Source organism: Salmo salar, chromosome 20 (genome assembly GCF_965601325.2).
Source record: "Salmo salar chromosome 20, fSalSal1, whole genome shotgun sequence".
Lineage (NCBI taxonomy): Eukaryota > Metazoa > Chordata > Actinopteri > Salmoniformes > Salmonidae > Salmo > Salmo salar.
In genome coordinates this window covers 5269711-5288797 of record NC_138310.1, presented here as the reverse complement: position 1 = coordinate 5288797, position 19087 = coordinate 5269711, and the positions used below count along the sequence as shown (strand labels likewise).

The 19087-nt window shown below is 42.8% G+C and overlaps 1 protein-coding gene across 6 annotated transcripts in view; it reads left to right on the top strand.

Moving 5' to 3' along the window:
- The window catches only part of LOC106580202 (2-oxoglutarate dehydrogenase complex component E1), a 121283-nt gene extending 106829 nt beyond the window's left edge, over positions 1-14454 (top strand). For all 6 annotated transcript variants that reach the window (XM_014161011.3, XM_014161009.3, XM_014161010.3 and 3 more), the window contains 8 exons: positions 1688-1815; positions 5138-5316; positions 10384-10455; positions 11773-11898; positions 11978-12050; positions 12182-12345; positions 12589-12743; positions 12824-14454. In XM_014161011.3, coding sequence (XP_014016486.1) covers positions 1688-1815; positions 5138-5316; positions 10384-10455; positions 11773-11898; positions 11978-12050; positions 12182-12345; positions 12589-12743; positions 12824-12944 — 1018 coding nt within the window. In that variant the 3' untranslated portion in view covers positions 12945-14454. The remainder of the gene's footprint in view (positions 1-1687; positions 1816-5137; positions 5317-10383; positions 10456-11772; positions 11899-11977; positions 12051-12181; positions 12346-12588; positions 12744-12823) is intronic.
- The last annotated feature ends 4633 nt before the right edge of the window (positions 14455-19087 follow it).

Below are 19087 nucleotides of genomic sequence, written 5' to 3'. Positions count from 1 at the left end.
CCATTCCTCCTGACAGAGCTGGTGTAACTGAGTCAGGTTTCTAGGCCTCCTTGCTCGCACATGCTTTTTCAGTTCTGCCCACAACTTTTCTATGGGATTGAGGTCAGGGCTTTGTGGTGGCCACTCCAATACTTTGACTTTGTTGTCCTTAAGCCATTTTGCCACAACTTTGGATGTATGCTTGGGGTCATTGTCCATTTGGAAGACCCATTTGCGACCAAGCTTTAACTTCCTGACTGATGTCTTGAGATGTTGCCTCAATATATCCACATAATTTTCAATATATCCACAATTTTCCTTCTCATGATGCCATCTATTTTGTGAAGTGCACCAGTCCCTCCTGCAGCAAAGCACCCCCACAATATGATGCTGCCACCCCATGCTTCAAGTTTCTAATGGTGTTCGGCTTGCAAGCATCCCCCTTTTTCCTCCAAACATAACGATGGTCATTATGGCCAAACAATTCTATTTTTTTTTCATCAGACCAGAGGACATTTCTCCAAAAAGTACGATCTTTGTCCCCATGTGCAGTTGCAAACCATGGTCTGGCTTTAATGGCAGTTTTGGAGCAGTGGCTTCTTCCTTGCTGAGCGGCCTTTCAGGTTGTGTCTATAGGACTCAATTTACTGTGGATATAGATACTTTTGAACCTGTTTCCTCAAGCATCTTCACAAGGTCCTTTGCTGTTGCGCTGGGATTGATTTGCACTTTTCGCACCAAAGTAGGTCAATCTCTAGGAGAGAACACGTCTCCTTCCTGAGCGGTATGACAGCTACGTGGTTCCATGGTGTTTATACTTGAGTACTATTGTTTGTACAGATGAACGTGGTACCTTCAGGCGTTTGGAAATTGCTCCCAAGGATGAACCACACTTGTGGAGGTCTACCATTTTTTTTTTCTGAGGTCTTGGCTGATTTGTTTTTCATTTTCCTATGATGTCAAGCAGAGAGGCACTGAATTGAAAGGTAGGTCTTGAAATACATCCACAGGTACACCTCCAATTGACTCAAATGATGTCAATTACACTATCAGAAGCTTCTAAAGCCATGACATCATTTTCTGCAATTTTCCAAGCTGTTTATAGGCAGTCAACTTCTGACCCACTGGAATTGTGATACAGTGAAATAATCTGTGAAATAATCTGTCTGTAAACAATTGTTGGAAAAATGACTTGTCATGCACAAAGTAGATGTCATAACCGACTTGCCAAAACTATAGTTTGTTAACAAGAAATTTGCGGAGTGGTTGAAAAATGATTTTTAATGACTCCAACCTAAGTGTATGTAAACTTCCAACTTCGACTGTACATCTATTTATCAATTGCCTGAAGCGCTGGCAGTCAGCTACCAAGACAGTTTTTCTGTCCTTGGCCCAGGCCTGATTTCGCATCATAATGAGATCTGAAAGTTCTTGAGAGAACCAAGGATCAAGCTTTATTTTTGATTTTTTTTTTAACTAAGGTGTTTAAAGGGGCATTATTTGTCTGCCAGAAATATAAAATGAATAGATGAGAAGTTCTAGAGCCAATTCAGATAGATGATAGAGGAAAGTGCGGAGCAATCCATATGAAGTGCAAGAAGACCAAATGCCTGGTCAAAAGAAGTGCACTATAAAGGGAATAGGGTACCGTTTGGGTTGCAAATCTTGTCCCTCATTGTCCTTGTTGGTGTGTTTCCCTCCTTGCCAGTCATCGTCACCATGTGCTGCACGATCAGAACGTGGACAAGAGGGTCTGCATCCCCATGAACCACATGGCCCCCAACCAGGCCCCATACACCGTCTGCAACAGCTCCCTGTCGGAGTACGGTGTGCTGGGTCAGTCTCTGTCTCTGTCTGTCTCTGTCTCTCTCTGTGCGCCTCGGTCTCTCTGTGCGCCTCGGTCTCTCTGTGCGCCTCGTGGTCTCTCTGTGCGCCTCGTGGTCTCTCTGTGCGCCTCGTGGTCTCTCTGTGCGCCTCGTGGTCTCTCTGTGCGCCTCGTGGTCTCTCTGTGCGCCTCGTGGTCTCTCTGTGCGCCTCGTGGTCTCTCTGTGTGCCTCGTGGTCTCTCTGTGCGCCTCGTGGTCTCTCTGTGCGCCTCGTGGTCTCTCTGTGTGTCTCTCTGTGTGTCTCTCTGTGTGTCTCTCTGTGTGTCTCTCTGTGTGTCTCTCTGTGTGTCTCGGTTTCTCTCGGTGTCTCTCGGTGTGTCTCGGTCTCTCTCTGTCTCTCGGTGTGTCTCTGTCTCTCGGTCTCTCTCTGTCTCTCGGTGTGTCTCTGTCTCTCGGTGTGTCTCTGTCTCTCGGTGTGTCTCTGTCTCTCGGTGTGTCTCTGTCTCTCGGTGTGTCTCTGTCTCTCGGTGTGTCTCTGTCTCTCGGTGTGTCTCTGTCTCTCGGTGTGTCTCTGTCTCTCGGTGTGTCTCTGTCTCTCGGTGTGTCTCTGTCTCTCGGTGTGTCTCTGTCTCTCGGTGTGTCTCTGTCTCTCGGTGTGTCTCTGTCTCTCGGTGTGTCTCTGTCTCTCGGTGTGTCTCTGTCTCTCGGTGTGTCTCGGTCGGTGTGTCTCTCGGTGTGTCTCGGTCGGTGTGTCTCGGTCGGTGTGTCTCTCGGTGTGTCTCGGTCGGTGTGTCTCGGTCGGTGTGTCTCTCGGTGTTTCTCTGTCGGTCTCTGTCTCTCGGTGTTTCTCTGTCTCTCGGTCTCTGTCTCTCGGTCTCTGTCTCTCGGTCTCTGTCTCTCGGTCTCTGTCTCTCGGTCTCTCTGTCTCTCGGTCTCTCTGTCTCTCGGTGTGTGTCTCGGTCTCTCTGTCTCTCGGTGTGTGTCTCGGTCTCTCTGTCTCTCGGTGTGTGTCTCGGTCTCTCTGTCTCTCGGTGTGTGTCTGTATGTCTCGGTGTGTGTGTGTCTCTCTCGTGTGTGTGTGTCTGTCTGTCTGTCTGTGTCTCTCTCTCTCTCTCTCTCTCTCTCTGTTGGTCTCTGTATCTGTCTCACACACACTGTTGTGACTTAACATTAATCTGAAGACTTATTTATCTAAACAGCTAACTATGTTTAATTGTTACCCGATTTAAATTAATCGTGATGGATCTGGGGTACCACGAGAGCGGTTCTTTAAAGAGTTACCATCTCCCGAATTAAACTGTAAATGTTTATATAAACAGTCAACTTATTAATCATAACCTAATATATCATTCTGAACAGTCGTAACCTCCTTGCATCTGCAAAAAACCTGAGCCTTACTTATGATTCAGTACTAGACAAATTGGTTTAATTATTTATTTACTAGGTAGTAAATGGTAACACATGATAAACATATACACTTAATATGTTAAAAACAGGTCCCTAGCAGACTGATAACAATATGGCTGCTTGTTACAAAAGACATGGAGATGGCGTGAGAGAGAGCGGGACAGAGTAACTTAACGCTGGTACATTTAGAAACTACTCTGTTATAGTACTCTTATACTTTGCACACGAACCGCCGGCCGCTTGCACGTGAATGTATTTACGTGCAATTCCTTGGTTCGCCGTGTATCTCTCGGAACCGAGCCGCCTTAGAAAGGGAGTTGGGCCTTTTCGCGGCACGCTTGTAAGGCTCTGATTGTCCCAAAATGGTTGCACAAGTCTTCTACTGTTGTTCTCCTCTGCAGTTGTCCAGTAACCGGTGACTTGTCGTGTAGTCCTGAACAGAACTACAGAGTTGATTCTCCTTCCATTCGCTGTGGAAGATGCCTATTTGAAGATGGGCTAGCCAGCCGTGTCGATGGTTCGCAGTAGGGTGATGAGATGGTTTGAGCAGAGTAATAGAATGGTCCCACTTAAATTCACTTTTCTAGATACTGAGGACAGCTAGTCAGCCGTACCAGTGATTGTCTGGGAGGTGAGTTTATCGTCTCTACCTCGCGTTGTGTTTGAGTTCAGACCACAGACCTGCAGCTCTAGGGCTCTCTGGTCTGATATGTTAATTCTTAACCCATCCTTTTATACAGTTTGTTAGGAGACGGTTCCGTCAGGCTGACACGCTCTGACCTCACTCCTTACTGTGCACAGTTATAGAAACACTTTTCTCTTATCGTTTCTCGAATCACATCCCTCAACAAAAAACACATTCTTTTCATATTTCATGCACAACACATAGGATGGAAACTTTGTACTTGTATAGTGGGTATACTTTCTAAGTTACAGTATTTTCTTTATAATTTTTTTAAAGCCATCACAAAATAGCAACCAAAACGACTTCACTGTTCTTTTGGGTGGAAGGTAGCCTAGTGGTTAGAGCGTTGGGCCAGTAACCAAAAGGTTGCTAGATCGAATCCCCGATCTGACGAGGTAAAAATATGTCGTTCTGCCCCTGAACAAGGCAATTAAGCCACTGTTCTTAACTGACTTGCATAGTTAAATAAAGGTTAAATAAAAAAAAATGAAAACCTCTTTAGATCGCCTCTGACCATTCCCCACGTTCTATGTTAGAAACATTGTTCCAATAGTTGCCCTTGAACGTGTTAGTTTTGGGGGGAAAAAAACTCCTGAAACAAAGGCACATTCCTTTGGTGAATTTGGAGAGGGAGAGATGGATGTTCTGTCCTTGATATATAACAGGGTGTGTTTTAACCCCCATCAGTTTCTTCCTCCCCCCCTCTGTGGGTAAGAGAGGTTCTGGTTGAAGTCATTCATTGCAAACCTGATCTGACCTATTTGAATCCTCATAGGACAGTCATGACAACACACTGACACACACACAGTATCCTCCCTCACACACTCACTCACATTTACTGTGAAACTACAATTGGAGAAACTGGAATACACAGGAATGCTCATTCAAATGACCTCTTACTACTATCTCTTCCGCTACTAACTGGGGACTCGCACTTCGTGAGATAATCGGCGACTCAGCGACCAGTCATTTTCAATGAACGTAGATGCACAGCAGCAGCCAACATTCAACAATTCAAATTTCAGTGACGCGACAGCCAATTGGGAAAGGGCAGCTCTTGCCATTGGCTATAACAACTGCCGTCATGCATTCTGTTTGAATGATACACCCACCAGGAGAGATCTCAACGACTTGCTCATTTGATTATCATCTCGGCAAGTGTGCATCGTCCAGAGTTACGAACTTCTCTTACTCTCTCTCAGTTGCAGTCTCTTTCCCTTTCTCCCTGTCTGTGTTGTCAGGTTTCGAGCTGGGCTTTGCCATGGCCAGTCCCAATGCCCTGGTGCTGTGGGAGGCTCAGTTCGGAGACTTCCACAACACAGCCCAGTGCATCATCGACCAGTTCATCTGCCCCGGCCAGGCCAAGTGGGTCCGCCAGAACGGCATCGTCCTGCTGCTGCCCCACGGCATGGAGGGAATGGTGAGTCCTCCAGAGCGCCAATTGGAGGGAGGAGATGGAGTGACAATTGTTCATAATCATTCATTTACCCTTCTACACATTTACACAATCATTCATTTACAATGACTTATCAATTACCCAAAACCAGCTCAGTTAATCCCTACCATTGTGAAAATGAGTCGTCATAATTCTGAATCAAATGTACATTATCCTAGTTGGCAGACACAATGTAAGAAACTTAATTTATGTACCCCCAGTTGCCCTGAATGCCTCTGTTAATCCTACAGCTATTGGATGCAGTAATCATGAGCCTATGAACCAGAGTTACTGTTAACACTGAGGCGGTGTGCCCTAGTAGGAAGACCTCTCTGTGCAGCTCACCCTGTACTGTCAAGTCTACTTCTGATAAGTTTCCCAGTAAAGCATTAAAAACAGTCAAGCAACCCAGAAAGTGGTAAAAATAGCCCATATTAACATATGCAGCCTGAGAAACAAGGTCCATGAAGTCGTTAACTTGCTTGTAACAGATGACATTCATATTCTATCTCTGAAACTCACTTAGATAATACCTTTGATACAGTGGTAGCAATACATGGTTATACCATTTACCGAAAATACAGAAATGCCAACGGGGGGGCGGTGTTACAGTCTATATAAAGAACCACATTCCTGTAAAGCTTAGAGACGATCTAATATTAAATACTGTTGAAGTAATATGGCTACAGGTTCATTTGCCTCACCTAAAGCCCATTCTTGTGGGAAGCTGCTATCGACTTTAAGTGTTAACAGTCAGTATCTGGATAATATGTGTGAAATGTTTGATAATGTATGTGATATCAACAGAGAAGTATATTTTCTGGGTGATTTTTAAATATTGACTTGCTCTCATCAAGCTGCCCACTCAAGAAACGGCTTCAAACTGTAACCAGTGCCTGCAACCTGGATCAGGTTGTCAGTCAACCTTCCAGGGTAGTTACAAACAGCACACAAATGAAATCATCATGTATTGATCACGTTTTTACTAATGCCGCAGATATTTGCTTTAAAGCAGTATCCAAATCCATAGGATGTAGTGATCACAATATAATAGCCATATCTAGGAAAACCAAAGTTCCAAAGGCTGGGCCTAATATAGTGTAAGAGGTCATACAAGAAGTTTTGTAGTGATTCATATGTTGATTTAAAGAATATTTGCTGGTCTGTGGTGTGTGAGCAACCAGACGCTTGCTTAGTCCAGTTACTAATAAGTACGCACCCATTAAGAAAATTACTGTAAATACTGTTAAATCCCCTTGGATTGATGAGGAATTAAAAAATTGTATGGTTGAGAGAGATGAGGCTAAAGAAATGGCAAATCGGTCTGGTTGTACAACCGATTGGCAAACGTACAGCAAATTAAGAAATCATGTGACTAAGCTAAATCAAAAGAAACTATACTTTGAAACATCATAATTTGATCAGATATACTTGGATGTGTAGTGTCAGCGTTTGTTGCTGGCATGTTTGTCTTGCCAATGAAAAGGTCATTAAATACCAGTGGGTTTTGTGATAAATGAGCCATCTGATTCAATGAATGATGGAACCGAGTTGGCTTTTTCCCCCAAAACGTCATTTAAGGTGCTCCAAAGCTTTTTAATATCATTTTCTATATAATTGTACTTTTGAATTCTGTAAAGTCAGTGTGGAAGAGGTGAGAAAATGATTGTTGTCTATCAACAATGACAAGCCACCAGGGTCTGACAATCTGGATGGAAAATGACTGAGGATAATAGCGGACGATATTGCCACTCCTAATTGCCACATCTTCAATTTAAGTCTACTAGAAAGTGTGTGCCCTCAGGCCTGGAGGGAAGCTAAAGTTATTCCACTACCCAAGAAGAGTAAAGCCCCCTTTACTGGCTCAAATAGTCAACCAATCAGCCTGTTACCAAACCTTAGCGAACTTCTGGAAAAAATTGTGTTTGACCAGACAATGCTATTTCACAGTAAACAAATTCACAACAGACTTTCAGCACGCAAAGAGAGAAGGACACTCAACAAGCACAGCACTTACACAAATGACTTATGATTGGCTGAGCTAAAATGATTGTGGGGGCTGTCTTGTTAGACATCAGTGGGTGAACGCAGAGGGTGTTCTTTTAATGGAAGTCTCAAACATAATCCAGGTAGAATCAGGAATTCCCCAGGGTAGCTGTTTAGGCCCATTAAGCGCTGCAGTTTAAGAATGGGGAGCAAGGAATAAGTTAGTCCTAAATATTTCAAAAACTTAAAGCATTGTATTTGGGACAAATCATTCACTAAACCCTAAACCTCAACTACGTCTCGTAATGAATAATGTGGAAATTGGTGTTTGCAACGCCAGGGTTGTGGGTTCGATTCCCACGGGGGGCCAGTACAAAAATAAATAAATGCATGAAATGAAATGAAATGAAATGTATGCATTCACTACTGTAAGTCGCTCTGGATAAGAGCGTCTGCCAAATGACTAAAATGTCGAAAGAAAATGAGCAAGTTGACTAAACTGCTTGGAGTTACTCTGGATTGTATACGGTCATGATCAAAACATATTGATACAACAGTAGCTAAGATGGGGAGAAGTCTGTCCATAATAAAGTGCTGCTCTGCATTCTTAACCTCTCTGGGCTAGGTGGGACGAAATCGTCCCACCTACGCAACAGCCAGTGTAATCCCGTGGCACGATATTCAAATACCTTAGAAATGCTATTACTTCAATTTCTCAAACATATGACTATTTTACACCATTTTAAAGACAAGACTCTCGTTAATCTAACCACACTGTCCGATTTCAAAAAGGCTTTACAACGAAAGCAAAACATTAGATTATGTCAGCAGAGTACCCAGCCAGAAATAATCAGACACCCATTTTTCAAGCTAGCATATAATGTCACATAAACCCAAACCACAGCTAAATGCAGCACTAACCTTTGATGATCTTCATCAGATGACAATCCTAGGACATTATGTTATACAATACATGCATGTTTTGTTCAATCAAGTTAATATTTATATCAAAAAACAGCTTTTGACATTAGCATGTGACGTTCAGAACTAGCATACCCCCCGCAAACTTCCGGTGAATTTACTAAATTACTCACGATAAACGTTCACAAAAACATAAATTATTTTAAGAATTATAGATACAGAACTCCTTTATGCACTCGCTATGTCCGATTTTAAAATAGCTTTTCGGTGAAAGCACATTTTGCAATATTCTGAGTAGATAGCCCGGCCATCACAGGCTAGCTATTTTGACACCCACCAAGTTTAGCCCTCACCAAAGTCAGATTTACTATAAGAAAAATGTTATTACCTTTGCTGTTCTTCGTCAGAATGCACTCCCAGGACTTCTACTTCAATAACAAATGTTGGTTTGGTTCAAAATAATCCATAGTTATGTTCAAATATCCTATGTTTTGTTCGTGCGTTCAAGACACTATCCGAAAGGGTAAAGAAGGGTGACGCGCCCGACGCGTTTCATGACAAAAAAATTCTAAATATTCCATTACCGTACTTCGAAGCATGTCAACCGCTGTTTAAAATCAATTTTTATGCCATTTTTCTCGTAAAAAAAGCGTTAATATTCCGACCGGGAAACCGTGTTTTAGTTCAAAGAGAGAGAAAATAAAAACATGGGGTCGCCTCGTGCACGCGCCTCAGTCTCATTGTCCTCTGATAGACCACTTACCAAAGGCTCTAATGTTTTTCAGCCAGGGGCTGCCTCGACATCATTCAGCTTTTTCCCGGGTTCTGAGTGCCTATGGGAGCCGTAGGAAGTGTCACATTACAGCAAAGATCCTACATTTTCAATAAAGAGAGTCAAGAAGCCCAAGGAATGGTCAGAGAGGGCACTTCCTGTACAGAATCTTCTCAGGTTTTTGCCTGCCATATGAGTTCTGTTATACTCACAGACACCATTCAAACAGTTTTAGAAACTTTAGGGTGTTTTCTATCCAAAGCCAAAAGTTATATGCATATTCTAGTTTCTGGGCAGTAGTAATAACCAGATTAAATCGGGTACGTTTTTTATCCGGCCGTGTAAATACTGCCCCCTAGCCCTAACAGGTTAACAAGGCAGGTCCTACAGGCCCTGGTTTTGTCACACCTGGACTACTGTTCAGTCGTGTGGTGAGGTGCCACAAAGAGGGACTTGAGAAAATCGCAGTTGGCTCAGAACAGAGCAGCACGGCTGGCCCTTAAAAGTACACAAGAGAGCTAACATTAATGACATGCATGTCAATCGCTCATGAATCAAAGTGGAAGCGAAATTGACTTCCTCGTTACTTGTTTTTGTAAGAGGTGTTGACAAGCTGAAGGTACCAAGCTGTCTGTTTAAAACACTAGCACACAGCTCGGACACCCATGCCTGTACTAGTGATTGTACTTCATATGCCACAAGAGGTCTCTTCACAGTCCCCAAGTCCAGAACAGACTATGGGAGGCACACGCCATGACTACATGGATCTCTATTCCACATACGGTAATTGATGCAATCAGTAGAATCAGATTTAAAAAGCAGATAAAAATACACCTTATAGAACAGCGGGGTCTGTGAAGTAACATAGGCACAAACACATGCATACACACATGATAACATGCGCACTATACACACGTACACATGGATTTTGTGTTGTAGATATGTGATAGTGGTGTATGGGCCTGAGGGCACACAGTGTGTTGTGAATTCTGTAATGAATGTATTGTAATGTTTTTAAAATTGTATAACTTCCTTAATTCTGCCTGACCCCTGGAAGGCAGCAGCTAATGGGGATCCATAATAAATACAAATACTCTACATGCTTTGGGTAAAGTATATCTACTTTTTTTTTTTTTTTTACATTTTTAGTCATTTAGCAGACGCTCTTATCCAGAGCGACTTACAGTAGTGAATGCATACATTTCATTTCATAATTTTTTTTTCTGTGCTGGCCCCCCGTGGGAATCGAACCCACAACCCTGGCGTTGCAAACACCATGCTCTACCAACTGAGCTACAGGGAAGGCTGTTAAGTTAGTTACACGATTATACAATGACTGTGCCAGCCCTTCTGACCTCCTCTTCTCTCCACAGGGCCCAGAACACTCCTCTGCTCGTCCAGAGAGGTTCCTCCAGATGTGCAACGATGATCCTGATGTGCTCCCAGTGGGTCGATCCCTGTCTCCTAATCATTCTGCACTGCCTCTTGTATCCAAAATACCACTCACTTTCATTTACTCGTTCATGCCTGACATAGCTAGACATTTTCTTCCAAACAGATTCTATGCTTTCTTTGGGGTAATGTTATTAAAATAATACTGCAAGATTCTGGCAATGTGCTACCGTACCTGTAGACTTCCAGTCATTGCGTTAACGCTAGTTACCATTGGCTCGTGAAGCTTCCTTCATACTGCACGCAGAGATATAAAAGTGGTATCCACAAGTTAATCTGACTGGGTAAATCAGAATCATACAGTATCCCTTCAGGGCAATTTTGCAACTGAAACAGGTGGTCGAAGTGTCTCCCGCACACTGTGTGTACTCGCAAATGTACCGTCATTTCCGGACTATTAAGCGCACCTGAATATAAGCCGCATCCACTGAATTTAAAAAAATATATTATTTTGAACATAAATAAGCCGCACATGTCTATAAGCCGCAGGTGCCTACCGGTACATTGAAACAAATTAACTTTACACAGGCTTTAACGAAACACGGCTTGTAACAAAAATAAATAGGCTTTAATGAAACACTGCTTGTAACAAAAAATAAAACATTTGCACTAAGCTTTAGTTGTCTTTTCCTCAAGCTGCTGTTTCCAATGTCTTATCATCGACTCATTAAGACCAAGCTCCCATGCAGCAGCTCTATTTCCTTTTCCAACAGCCAGATCAATCGCCTTCAACTTGAAAGCTGCATCATATGCATTTCTATATGCATATGCATTTCTCCGTGTCTTTGCCATGATGAGGGTGACAAAATGACTACCGTAATCAGAATGATGGGAAGTTTGAGAGCGCTCGATTTAATCTAAACAGTAAACAAAAAAGTTGTTTGACCTTAACCCGTTCGGAAATTTCATTGGTCTAATGAAAGCTTCATGCCGCCAAAAAAACTGAGCACGTCACAGAATGTGTTTTTTTGGAAGGAAAAAAAATTGAAAGCGGGAAAAATCCATATATTAGCCGTGTCATTGTTTAAGCTGCGATGTTCAAAGCGTGGGAAAAAAGTTGCGGCTTATAGTCCGGAATTTTCAATATACATTAGTCACATAGACCTTCGTCAGACATGAAGACAAAGACTGAGGGGGTAGAATATAAAAGTCCCATAAACAGAATTTCAAATTCAAATTTAAACACACCCAAAGCTTCAGTGGCATGGTATGTAATGTGAGAACACAAAGTATCAGTGGAAGTGTAGACTGTATGTGGATGAAACAGTGACTGGTCCTTTACCCTTTCCTCTCACCCTCCTCCCCACCAGAGCATCACAGACGACTTTGCCATTCGCCAGCTCCATGACTGCAACTGGATTGTGGTCAACTGCTCCAACCCTGGCAACTTCTTCCACGTGCTGAGGCGGCAGATTCTGGCGCCCTTCAGGAAGCCTGTGAGTCCCCGTCAACAACAGGTTTACCCTAAAGCTGCTTATTAGAGCTCATTGACCTCTGATCTGTCCTCTTTTCTAGCTCATTGTTTTCACCCCCAAATCCCTGCTGCGCCACCCTGATGCAAGGTCCAACTTTGACGAGATGTTGCCAGGTAAGAGTGCTTGTGTGTTTGCGTGCATGTTTGTTGGTGTGTGGGCGTGTGTGAAGGACAGTGCTGGTGTATATGCCATTTGGATGTCTGGCAGTCAGTGAGTGTTGCCGTGTCCCAACGCTGTGTTCCAGGCACAGAATTCCAGCGCCTGATCCCAGACAGTGGCCCCGTGACCCAGAATCCAGCCGGGGTGAAACGCATAGTCTTCTGCACAGGAAAGGTGTACTACGAGCTAACTAAGGAACGCAAGGCCCACGGCATGGAAGACATGGTCGCCATTGCTCGCATGGAGCAGGTAGCTACACACACACTCAACACGTATACAGGCATACATCTCAGGGCTCCTACATACATAAAGGTATGGGCTAGAAAAATGCTCAGTTGAAAGGTGAAAAGAATTGAACTTTTGCCTGACCTAAAGTGTTTGACGTATTCTCTGTGTATATGGTGACCTAAACCGACTGGTGCTCCCTTTGGCTATCCGAGCTACCTTCCCCTTACTCATGACATGACATGGTCCTTGTCTCTCTGTATGCAGCTGTCTCCGTTCCCCTTCGACCTAGTGAAGGCTGAGTCCAAGAAGTACCCCAATGCCGACCTGGTGTGGTGCCAGGAGGAGCACAAGAACCAGGGCTACTATGACTATGTCAAGCCCCGCATGCGCACCACCATCGAACGCACCAAGCCAGTCTGGTAAACAAACCCTTCATCTGTTCTTGTCTTCTCTCTGTGTTTAAACTCTTATTAAACTCTTTCATCACGTGTGTGTTCAGGTATGCTGGTCGCCCACCTGCCGCAGCCCCAGCCACAGGAAACAAGAAGGCCCACCTGGTGGAGCTGAAGAATTTCCTGGACACTGCCTTCAATCTGGATGCCTTCAAGGACCAGATGTAACCATCTCCCCCACCTCCTCGTTCCCAGGATAAGGGGTAGCCTTCACCCTCTGCAACCCAGAAGCCCCTCCTCCGTCCCATACACGCACACACATACGCCCACATACCACCTGAACTTGTCGCTCAGAGCAACTCTACTGTCCTGGCCGGGGTCTCTCTGCCTAGTCCACAACAGTCCTGTTCATTTTAAACCACTGCCATCTTTCCCCTACCCAGACCCTCGCTCATCCACTCCTCTTGGTTCTGTTTGAGCATGCCCTCTCCCACCTTCATCAGACACATGCCCCGAAACCACACACTCAGCAGTAGACAGCCAGCCAGTCAGTCAGTGGTCAGGAAAGAGAACCTTTGTACAGTCAGTGATAAGTGATCCTTAGCTTCATTTTATTTTCTACTACTGAATTAATGACATTTTATTTTCATGTCAAATTGGCAACCCATCCTTTATGGGATTAATTGACACATAAACAAACATGACAATAATTCACTATGGTCATTAAATGATAGTTCTTCTGGCGTTCTCTACCTGTATTTCTCTGGTTAACACTCCATTCGTGTGTGTGTGTGTGTGTGTGTGTGTGTGTGTGTGTGTGTGTGTGTGTGTGTGTGTGTGTGTGTGTGTGTGTGTGTGTGTGTGTGTGTGTGAGACTTAACACATTATATTTTTCCAAGAGCTGTACTAGTGATTGTACTTCATTCTGTTGCTATCACAATTGTCATCCTTTCGAAAAGCACCTTCATCCTTTGGCTCCTTATATAGCCAGACGATGGGGCAACCAGTTTGAGATACCTACAGCTAGTATTTGGCAAACACACAACGGTTAGTTCAATTTCGATAGGAATCAGGTGTTCCCACCTCCTGTTCTCTGCTCTGAGTGCACTGCAGTGATGAAACCCCTTCCCTTTCCTCTCTGAGCTCCAGTGCTATCCCCTTTGTGAGTGCTGCTGATATCACCATCTGCAACAGATTTACCTTTTAGTTGGTTTGTTTTTTGTTGTTTTTTTTTGCTTTTCAAATCAACGTTCTTGTAATGGCTAATAGAAAAAGAGATATTGAATGAGGGGAATGGGCGATATCTTTGGATTCACTCACAGTTGTGTTCAGTGAAATACTAGTACATTTAACTAGATTAATGACCTTATTTTTCTCTATCTTGCACAGTTTCTTGCGAAATGGGCTGAGAGTTCCATGAGGGAAATTGGAATGTTGAAACGGTGAGATGACTTAGTACCATGTTTGTCCTTCTGCAGTACAGGATAAGCAGGTTGGAGCTGATCTTGAGACCCCCCCCCTCGTGCCAAAACATTTTCCCAAGCATTTATAATGTGTTTGAGGGTGTGTATGAATTAATTACCAGAGGATTATTTTTAGCTAGCTGCATACCTAATACAAATACATTTATACAATCACATTTTGTTTGGAGAGAAAGCAAATTATTTATTTTCAAATAGGGGATTGAGATTCTTTCCCTTTTTATTTTGCTTTATTCAATAAAGACTTATCTTCCCAAGTCAGGTGTTGAATTCTTGTGCCTATCTCTTTCAAATAATGCTCATCAGATGCCATCTCTGACATTACTGCCTTAATTAACTCCAGGAAGAGTAACTGCTGCCTTGGCAGCAGCTGATGGGGATCCATAACAAATACAAATCTCACCACCTCGTTCAAATAAGAGCCGATCTCTCGTGCCAATGTTCCTAGGAGCAAATGAAATCAGAGATTTGACTGAGGGCAATGGGTTGTGGGATGCCACTACATACTGTACACAACCAAGGGAATTGGCATGTTTTGCAACAAGCTCATCCAATACTTTTACAGTGAGTCCGTTACTAAATTTGGGTGAGTATGTCAGTGACCTCAATTTCCATCTGTCATTCCATTTTGACCGTTGAATTCAGGTCAAGTTAATCCTTTGTTATTTAGGAACCTGCACCATATTTCCAGTCTCTCTTTATGAGATTTAAGAATATCTGATCTCCTCAAATTCAAAGCTTTACATTGTGACATATTGAAGAGCCATATTGCCACCCTTAAGTGTGCTAGCTAACTCGGCTTTCATGTTATTTGTCATATGCACCGAATACAACAGGTATGGATAGACCTTACTGTGAAATGCTTACTTAGAAGCCCTTAACCAAAAATGCAGTTTTAAGAAAAATAACTGTTTAAGTAAAAAATAGAAGTAAAAAATAAAAGTAACAAATTTAAAAAGCAGTAAAATAACAATAGCGAGGCTATATACAGGGGGTACCGGTACAGAGTCAATGTGCGGGGGCACCGGCTAGTCGAGGTAATATGTACATGTAGGTAGAGTTAAAGTGACTATGCATAGATAATAAACAGAGTAGCAGCAGTATAAAAGAGAGAGGGGGGGGCAATGCAAATAGTCTGGGTAGCCATTTGATTAGCTGTTCAGGAGACCTGTGTCTTGGGGGTAGAAGCTGTTAAGAAGCCTTTTGGACCTAGACTTGGTGCTCCGGTACTGCTTGCTGTGTGGTAGCAGAGGGAACAGTCTGTGGCTGGAGTCAAATTTTATGGCCTTCCTCTGACACCGCCTGGTATAGAGGTCCTGGATGGCAGGAAGCTTGGCTACCGTGATGTACTGGGCTGTATGCACTTCCCTCTGTTGTGCCTTGCGGTCAAAGGCTGAGCAGTTGCCATACCAGGCAGTGATGCAAGCCGTCAGGATGCTCTCGATAGTGCAGCTGTAGAACCTTTTTGAGGATCTGAGGACCCAATTTAGTCATTTGTGTTTCTTAATTTTTAATTGCAGTGCTTAACGCATCAGGCAAAGTAGCCTGCATACAGTGGTTCCTCCTTTAAAAGTTGTCATACTGCAGCACACTTTGTGAGCTGCTGCAGCATTCTGTGGCATGTTATCTAATTCTCAGCCATTTTTTTCTGTTAATGCAAGTTAGTGCTAGTTTGTCCACTAGAGGGCTTCTTTGAGAAGCATTTGATAGGCAAAATACCTTATTTGATATATAAAATACACTGAAACCAAAATACCTTCAGTATTTTTGATCCTTTCAGCTCTAGCTCATTTTCAAGTCCTGGTGGTTACAGTCCTAACCCTGGAACGGGTAGCACCATAGAAAGAAGCTGGCTTGATGAAACAATGTCCATTTTGTCTGTTCTCTTTGGTCCCAATGTAATGTTTTTAGATAAGGAGCTTGTTTTTGAATGTTAAGGGTGGAGTTTTGGTCGGGGTGAGGAAAGGTGTGACTTTCAGGTTACAATAGGCTTTAAGTATACAGCAGATTGTCAATTGTCCTCACTTTGATTATACTGTAGCGCCATTAGGGCATTCAGGAGGAATGGAAAATCTACTGGAGACATTTAAAAAAAAAATGCTGGTGGACTTGAGGATTTTGGTCATTTTGCTATTTGCAAACACTATCATCAGATGCCTGTTTTACGCCGAACTCGAAAGTCCAGGAAAATGAACAGGTACAGTAGGCGGCAATACTGTAAAGTAGACCTAATAATGCTAAAAATAATGCTTAATTAAGTTGACTGCTGGTCTTTACTGTATGCTGCATATTTTTACATTGTATTTCATTTCCAGCGAGACTGTTCAAGCCATTGACTCACTGATGAATGAAGATGATGAGCGATCGGCAAAGGCAATCTGTAATCTGCTGGCATCATGGCTCAACATCGCTCTAATCAGTCAGAAGACAGTTGAAGAAACTTGTGTAGTTTCGACCTAATGGATCAAAGCTGGCGAGACATTCAATGATGTCATCTTCACAGACGAATCAACCGTGGCCCTTGAGCAATTTGCTCAAAATTGCTACAGAAAAAAAGGAAGAAGATCAAGAAACCCGAGTCCCAAGCATCCGCTCACACTCCATGTGTGGGGAGCAATTTCTCCCCAGCGACCAGGCCCATATTTTATTTTTAATGGTAAGTTTGGCTATAAAGATACATAAAATATTGTAGCCTACACCTCAAACTGTTATTTGTTCCACAATAATTCACTCTTGCCTCCTTTTTCGGGTATCATGGCTCGAGATTTCTTTGAGGACAAATCATCGAGATATGCTGCACCCTATGTCAGGGAGGTGTTTTTGGGACCACGTCATTTCTTTCAAGGTAGGATTATAGCAATATTTTGTTTAGACCTATTTACATGTACAGTTGAAGTCTGAAGTTTACATACACCTTAGCAAAATACATTTAAACTCAGTTTGTCACAATTCCTGACATTTAATACTAGTAAAAATTCCCTGTCTTAGGTCAGATAGGATCAACACTTTATTTTAACAATGTGAAATGTCAGAATAATAGTAGAGAGAATTATTTATTTCAACTTTTATTTATTTCATCACATTCCCAGTGTGTCAGAAGTTTACATACACTCAATGAGTATTTGGTAGCATTGCCGTTAAATTGTTTAACTTGGGTCAAACATTTCGGGTAGCCTTCCACAAGCTTCCCACAATAAGTTGGGTGAATATTGTCCCATTCCTCCTGACAGAACTGGTGTAACTGAGTCAGGTTTGTAGGCCTCCTTGCTCGCACACTTCAGTTCTATTCACATTTTCTATAGGCTTGAGGTCAGGGCTTTGTGATGGCCACTCCAGTACCTTGACTTTGTTGTCCTTAATACATTTTGCCACAACTTTGGAAGTGTGCTTGGGGTCATTGTCCATTTGGAAGACCCATTTGCGACCAAGCTTTCACTTCCTGACTGATGTCTTGAGATGTTGCTTCAATATATCCACATACTTTTCCTCCTCGTGATGCCATCTATTTTCTGAAATGCATCAGTCCCTCCTGCAGCAAAACACCCCCACAACATGATGCTGCCACCCCCGTGCTTCACTTTTGGGATGGTGTTCTTCTGCTTGCAAGGCTCTCCCTTTTTCCTTCAAACATAATGATGGTGATTATGGCCAAACAGTTATATTTTTGTTTCATCAGACCAGAGGACATTTTTCCAAAAAGTACGATCTTTGTCCCCATGTGCAGTTGCAAACCATAGTATGGCTTTATGGCGGTTTTGGAGCAGTGGCACCCTCCTTGCTGAGTGGCCTTTCAGGTTATGTCGATATAGGACTCGTTTTACTGTGGATATAGATACTTTTGTACCCGTTTCCTCCAGCATCTTCACAAGGTCCTTTGCTGTTGTTCTGGGATTGATTTGCACTTTTCGCACCAAGTACGTTCATCTCTAGGAGACAGAACGCATCTCCTTCCTGAGCGGTATGACGTCTGCGTGGTCCCATGGTGTTTATACTTGCATACTATTGTTTCTACAGATGAACGTGGTACCTTCAGGTGTTTGGAAATTGCTCCCAATGATGAACCAGACTTGTGGAGGTCTACAATTTTTTTCTGAAATCTTGGCTGATTTATTTTTATTTTCCCATGATATCAAGCAAAGAGGCACTGAGTTTGAAGGTAGGCCTTGAAATACATCCACAGGTACACCTCCAATTGACTCAAATTATGTCAATTAGCCTATCAGAAACTTCTAAAGCCACAACATAATTTTCTGGAATTTCCCAAGCTGTTTAAAGGCACAGTCAACTTAGTGTATGTAAACGTCTGACCCACTGGAATTGTGATAGTGAAATAATCTGTCTGTAAACAATTGTTGGAAAAATTACTTGCTTCATGCACAAAGTAGATGTCTTAAACGACTTGCCAAAACTATAGTTTAACAAGAAATTTGTGGAGTGGTTGAAAATGTAGTTTTAATGACGCCAACCTAAGTGTATGTAAACTTCCGACTTCAATTGTATATTTCTATTATTGTACCTAATGTTGGCTGTTATGCTAAATGTCTTTTTTTTTCTCCAAATGCAGACAATGACCCAATACACACTGCCGCCCGGGTTTGCATTGCAAATGAGGGCATAAACTGGGTCAAGACGCCAGCAGAGTAAGTAGACCTTTATGTAGTAAAATAAAGGTTAAATAAATAATATACTTACTCGCGGGAGCCAATATTGTTTTCTTCTCTACATGTCGGTCTCCTGATTTAAACCCGATCTACCTTGTTTGGCATCAATTGAGAACATTCATCCGTAACTCTGCCAAGCCGACAAGCAAAGATGAGCTGGTCAAGGCCATCAATATGTTTTGGCTAGAGAAATTGACGATACAACAATGCAACTAGTACATTGATCATC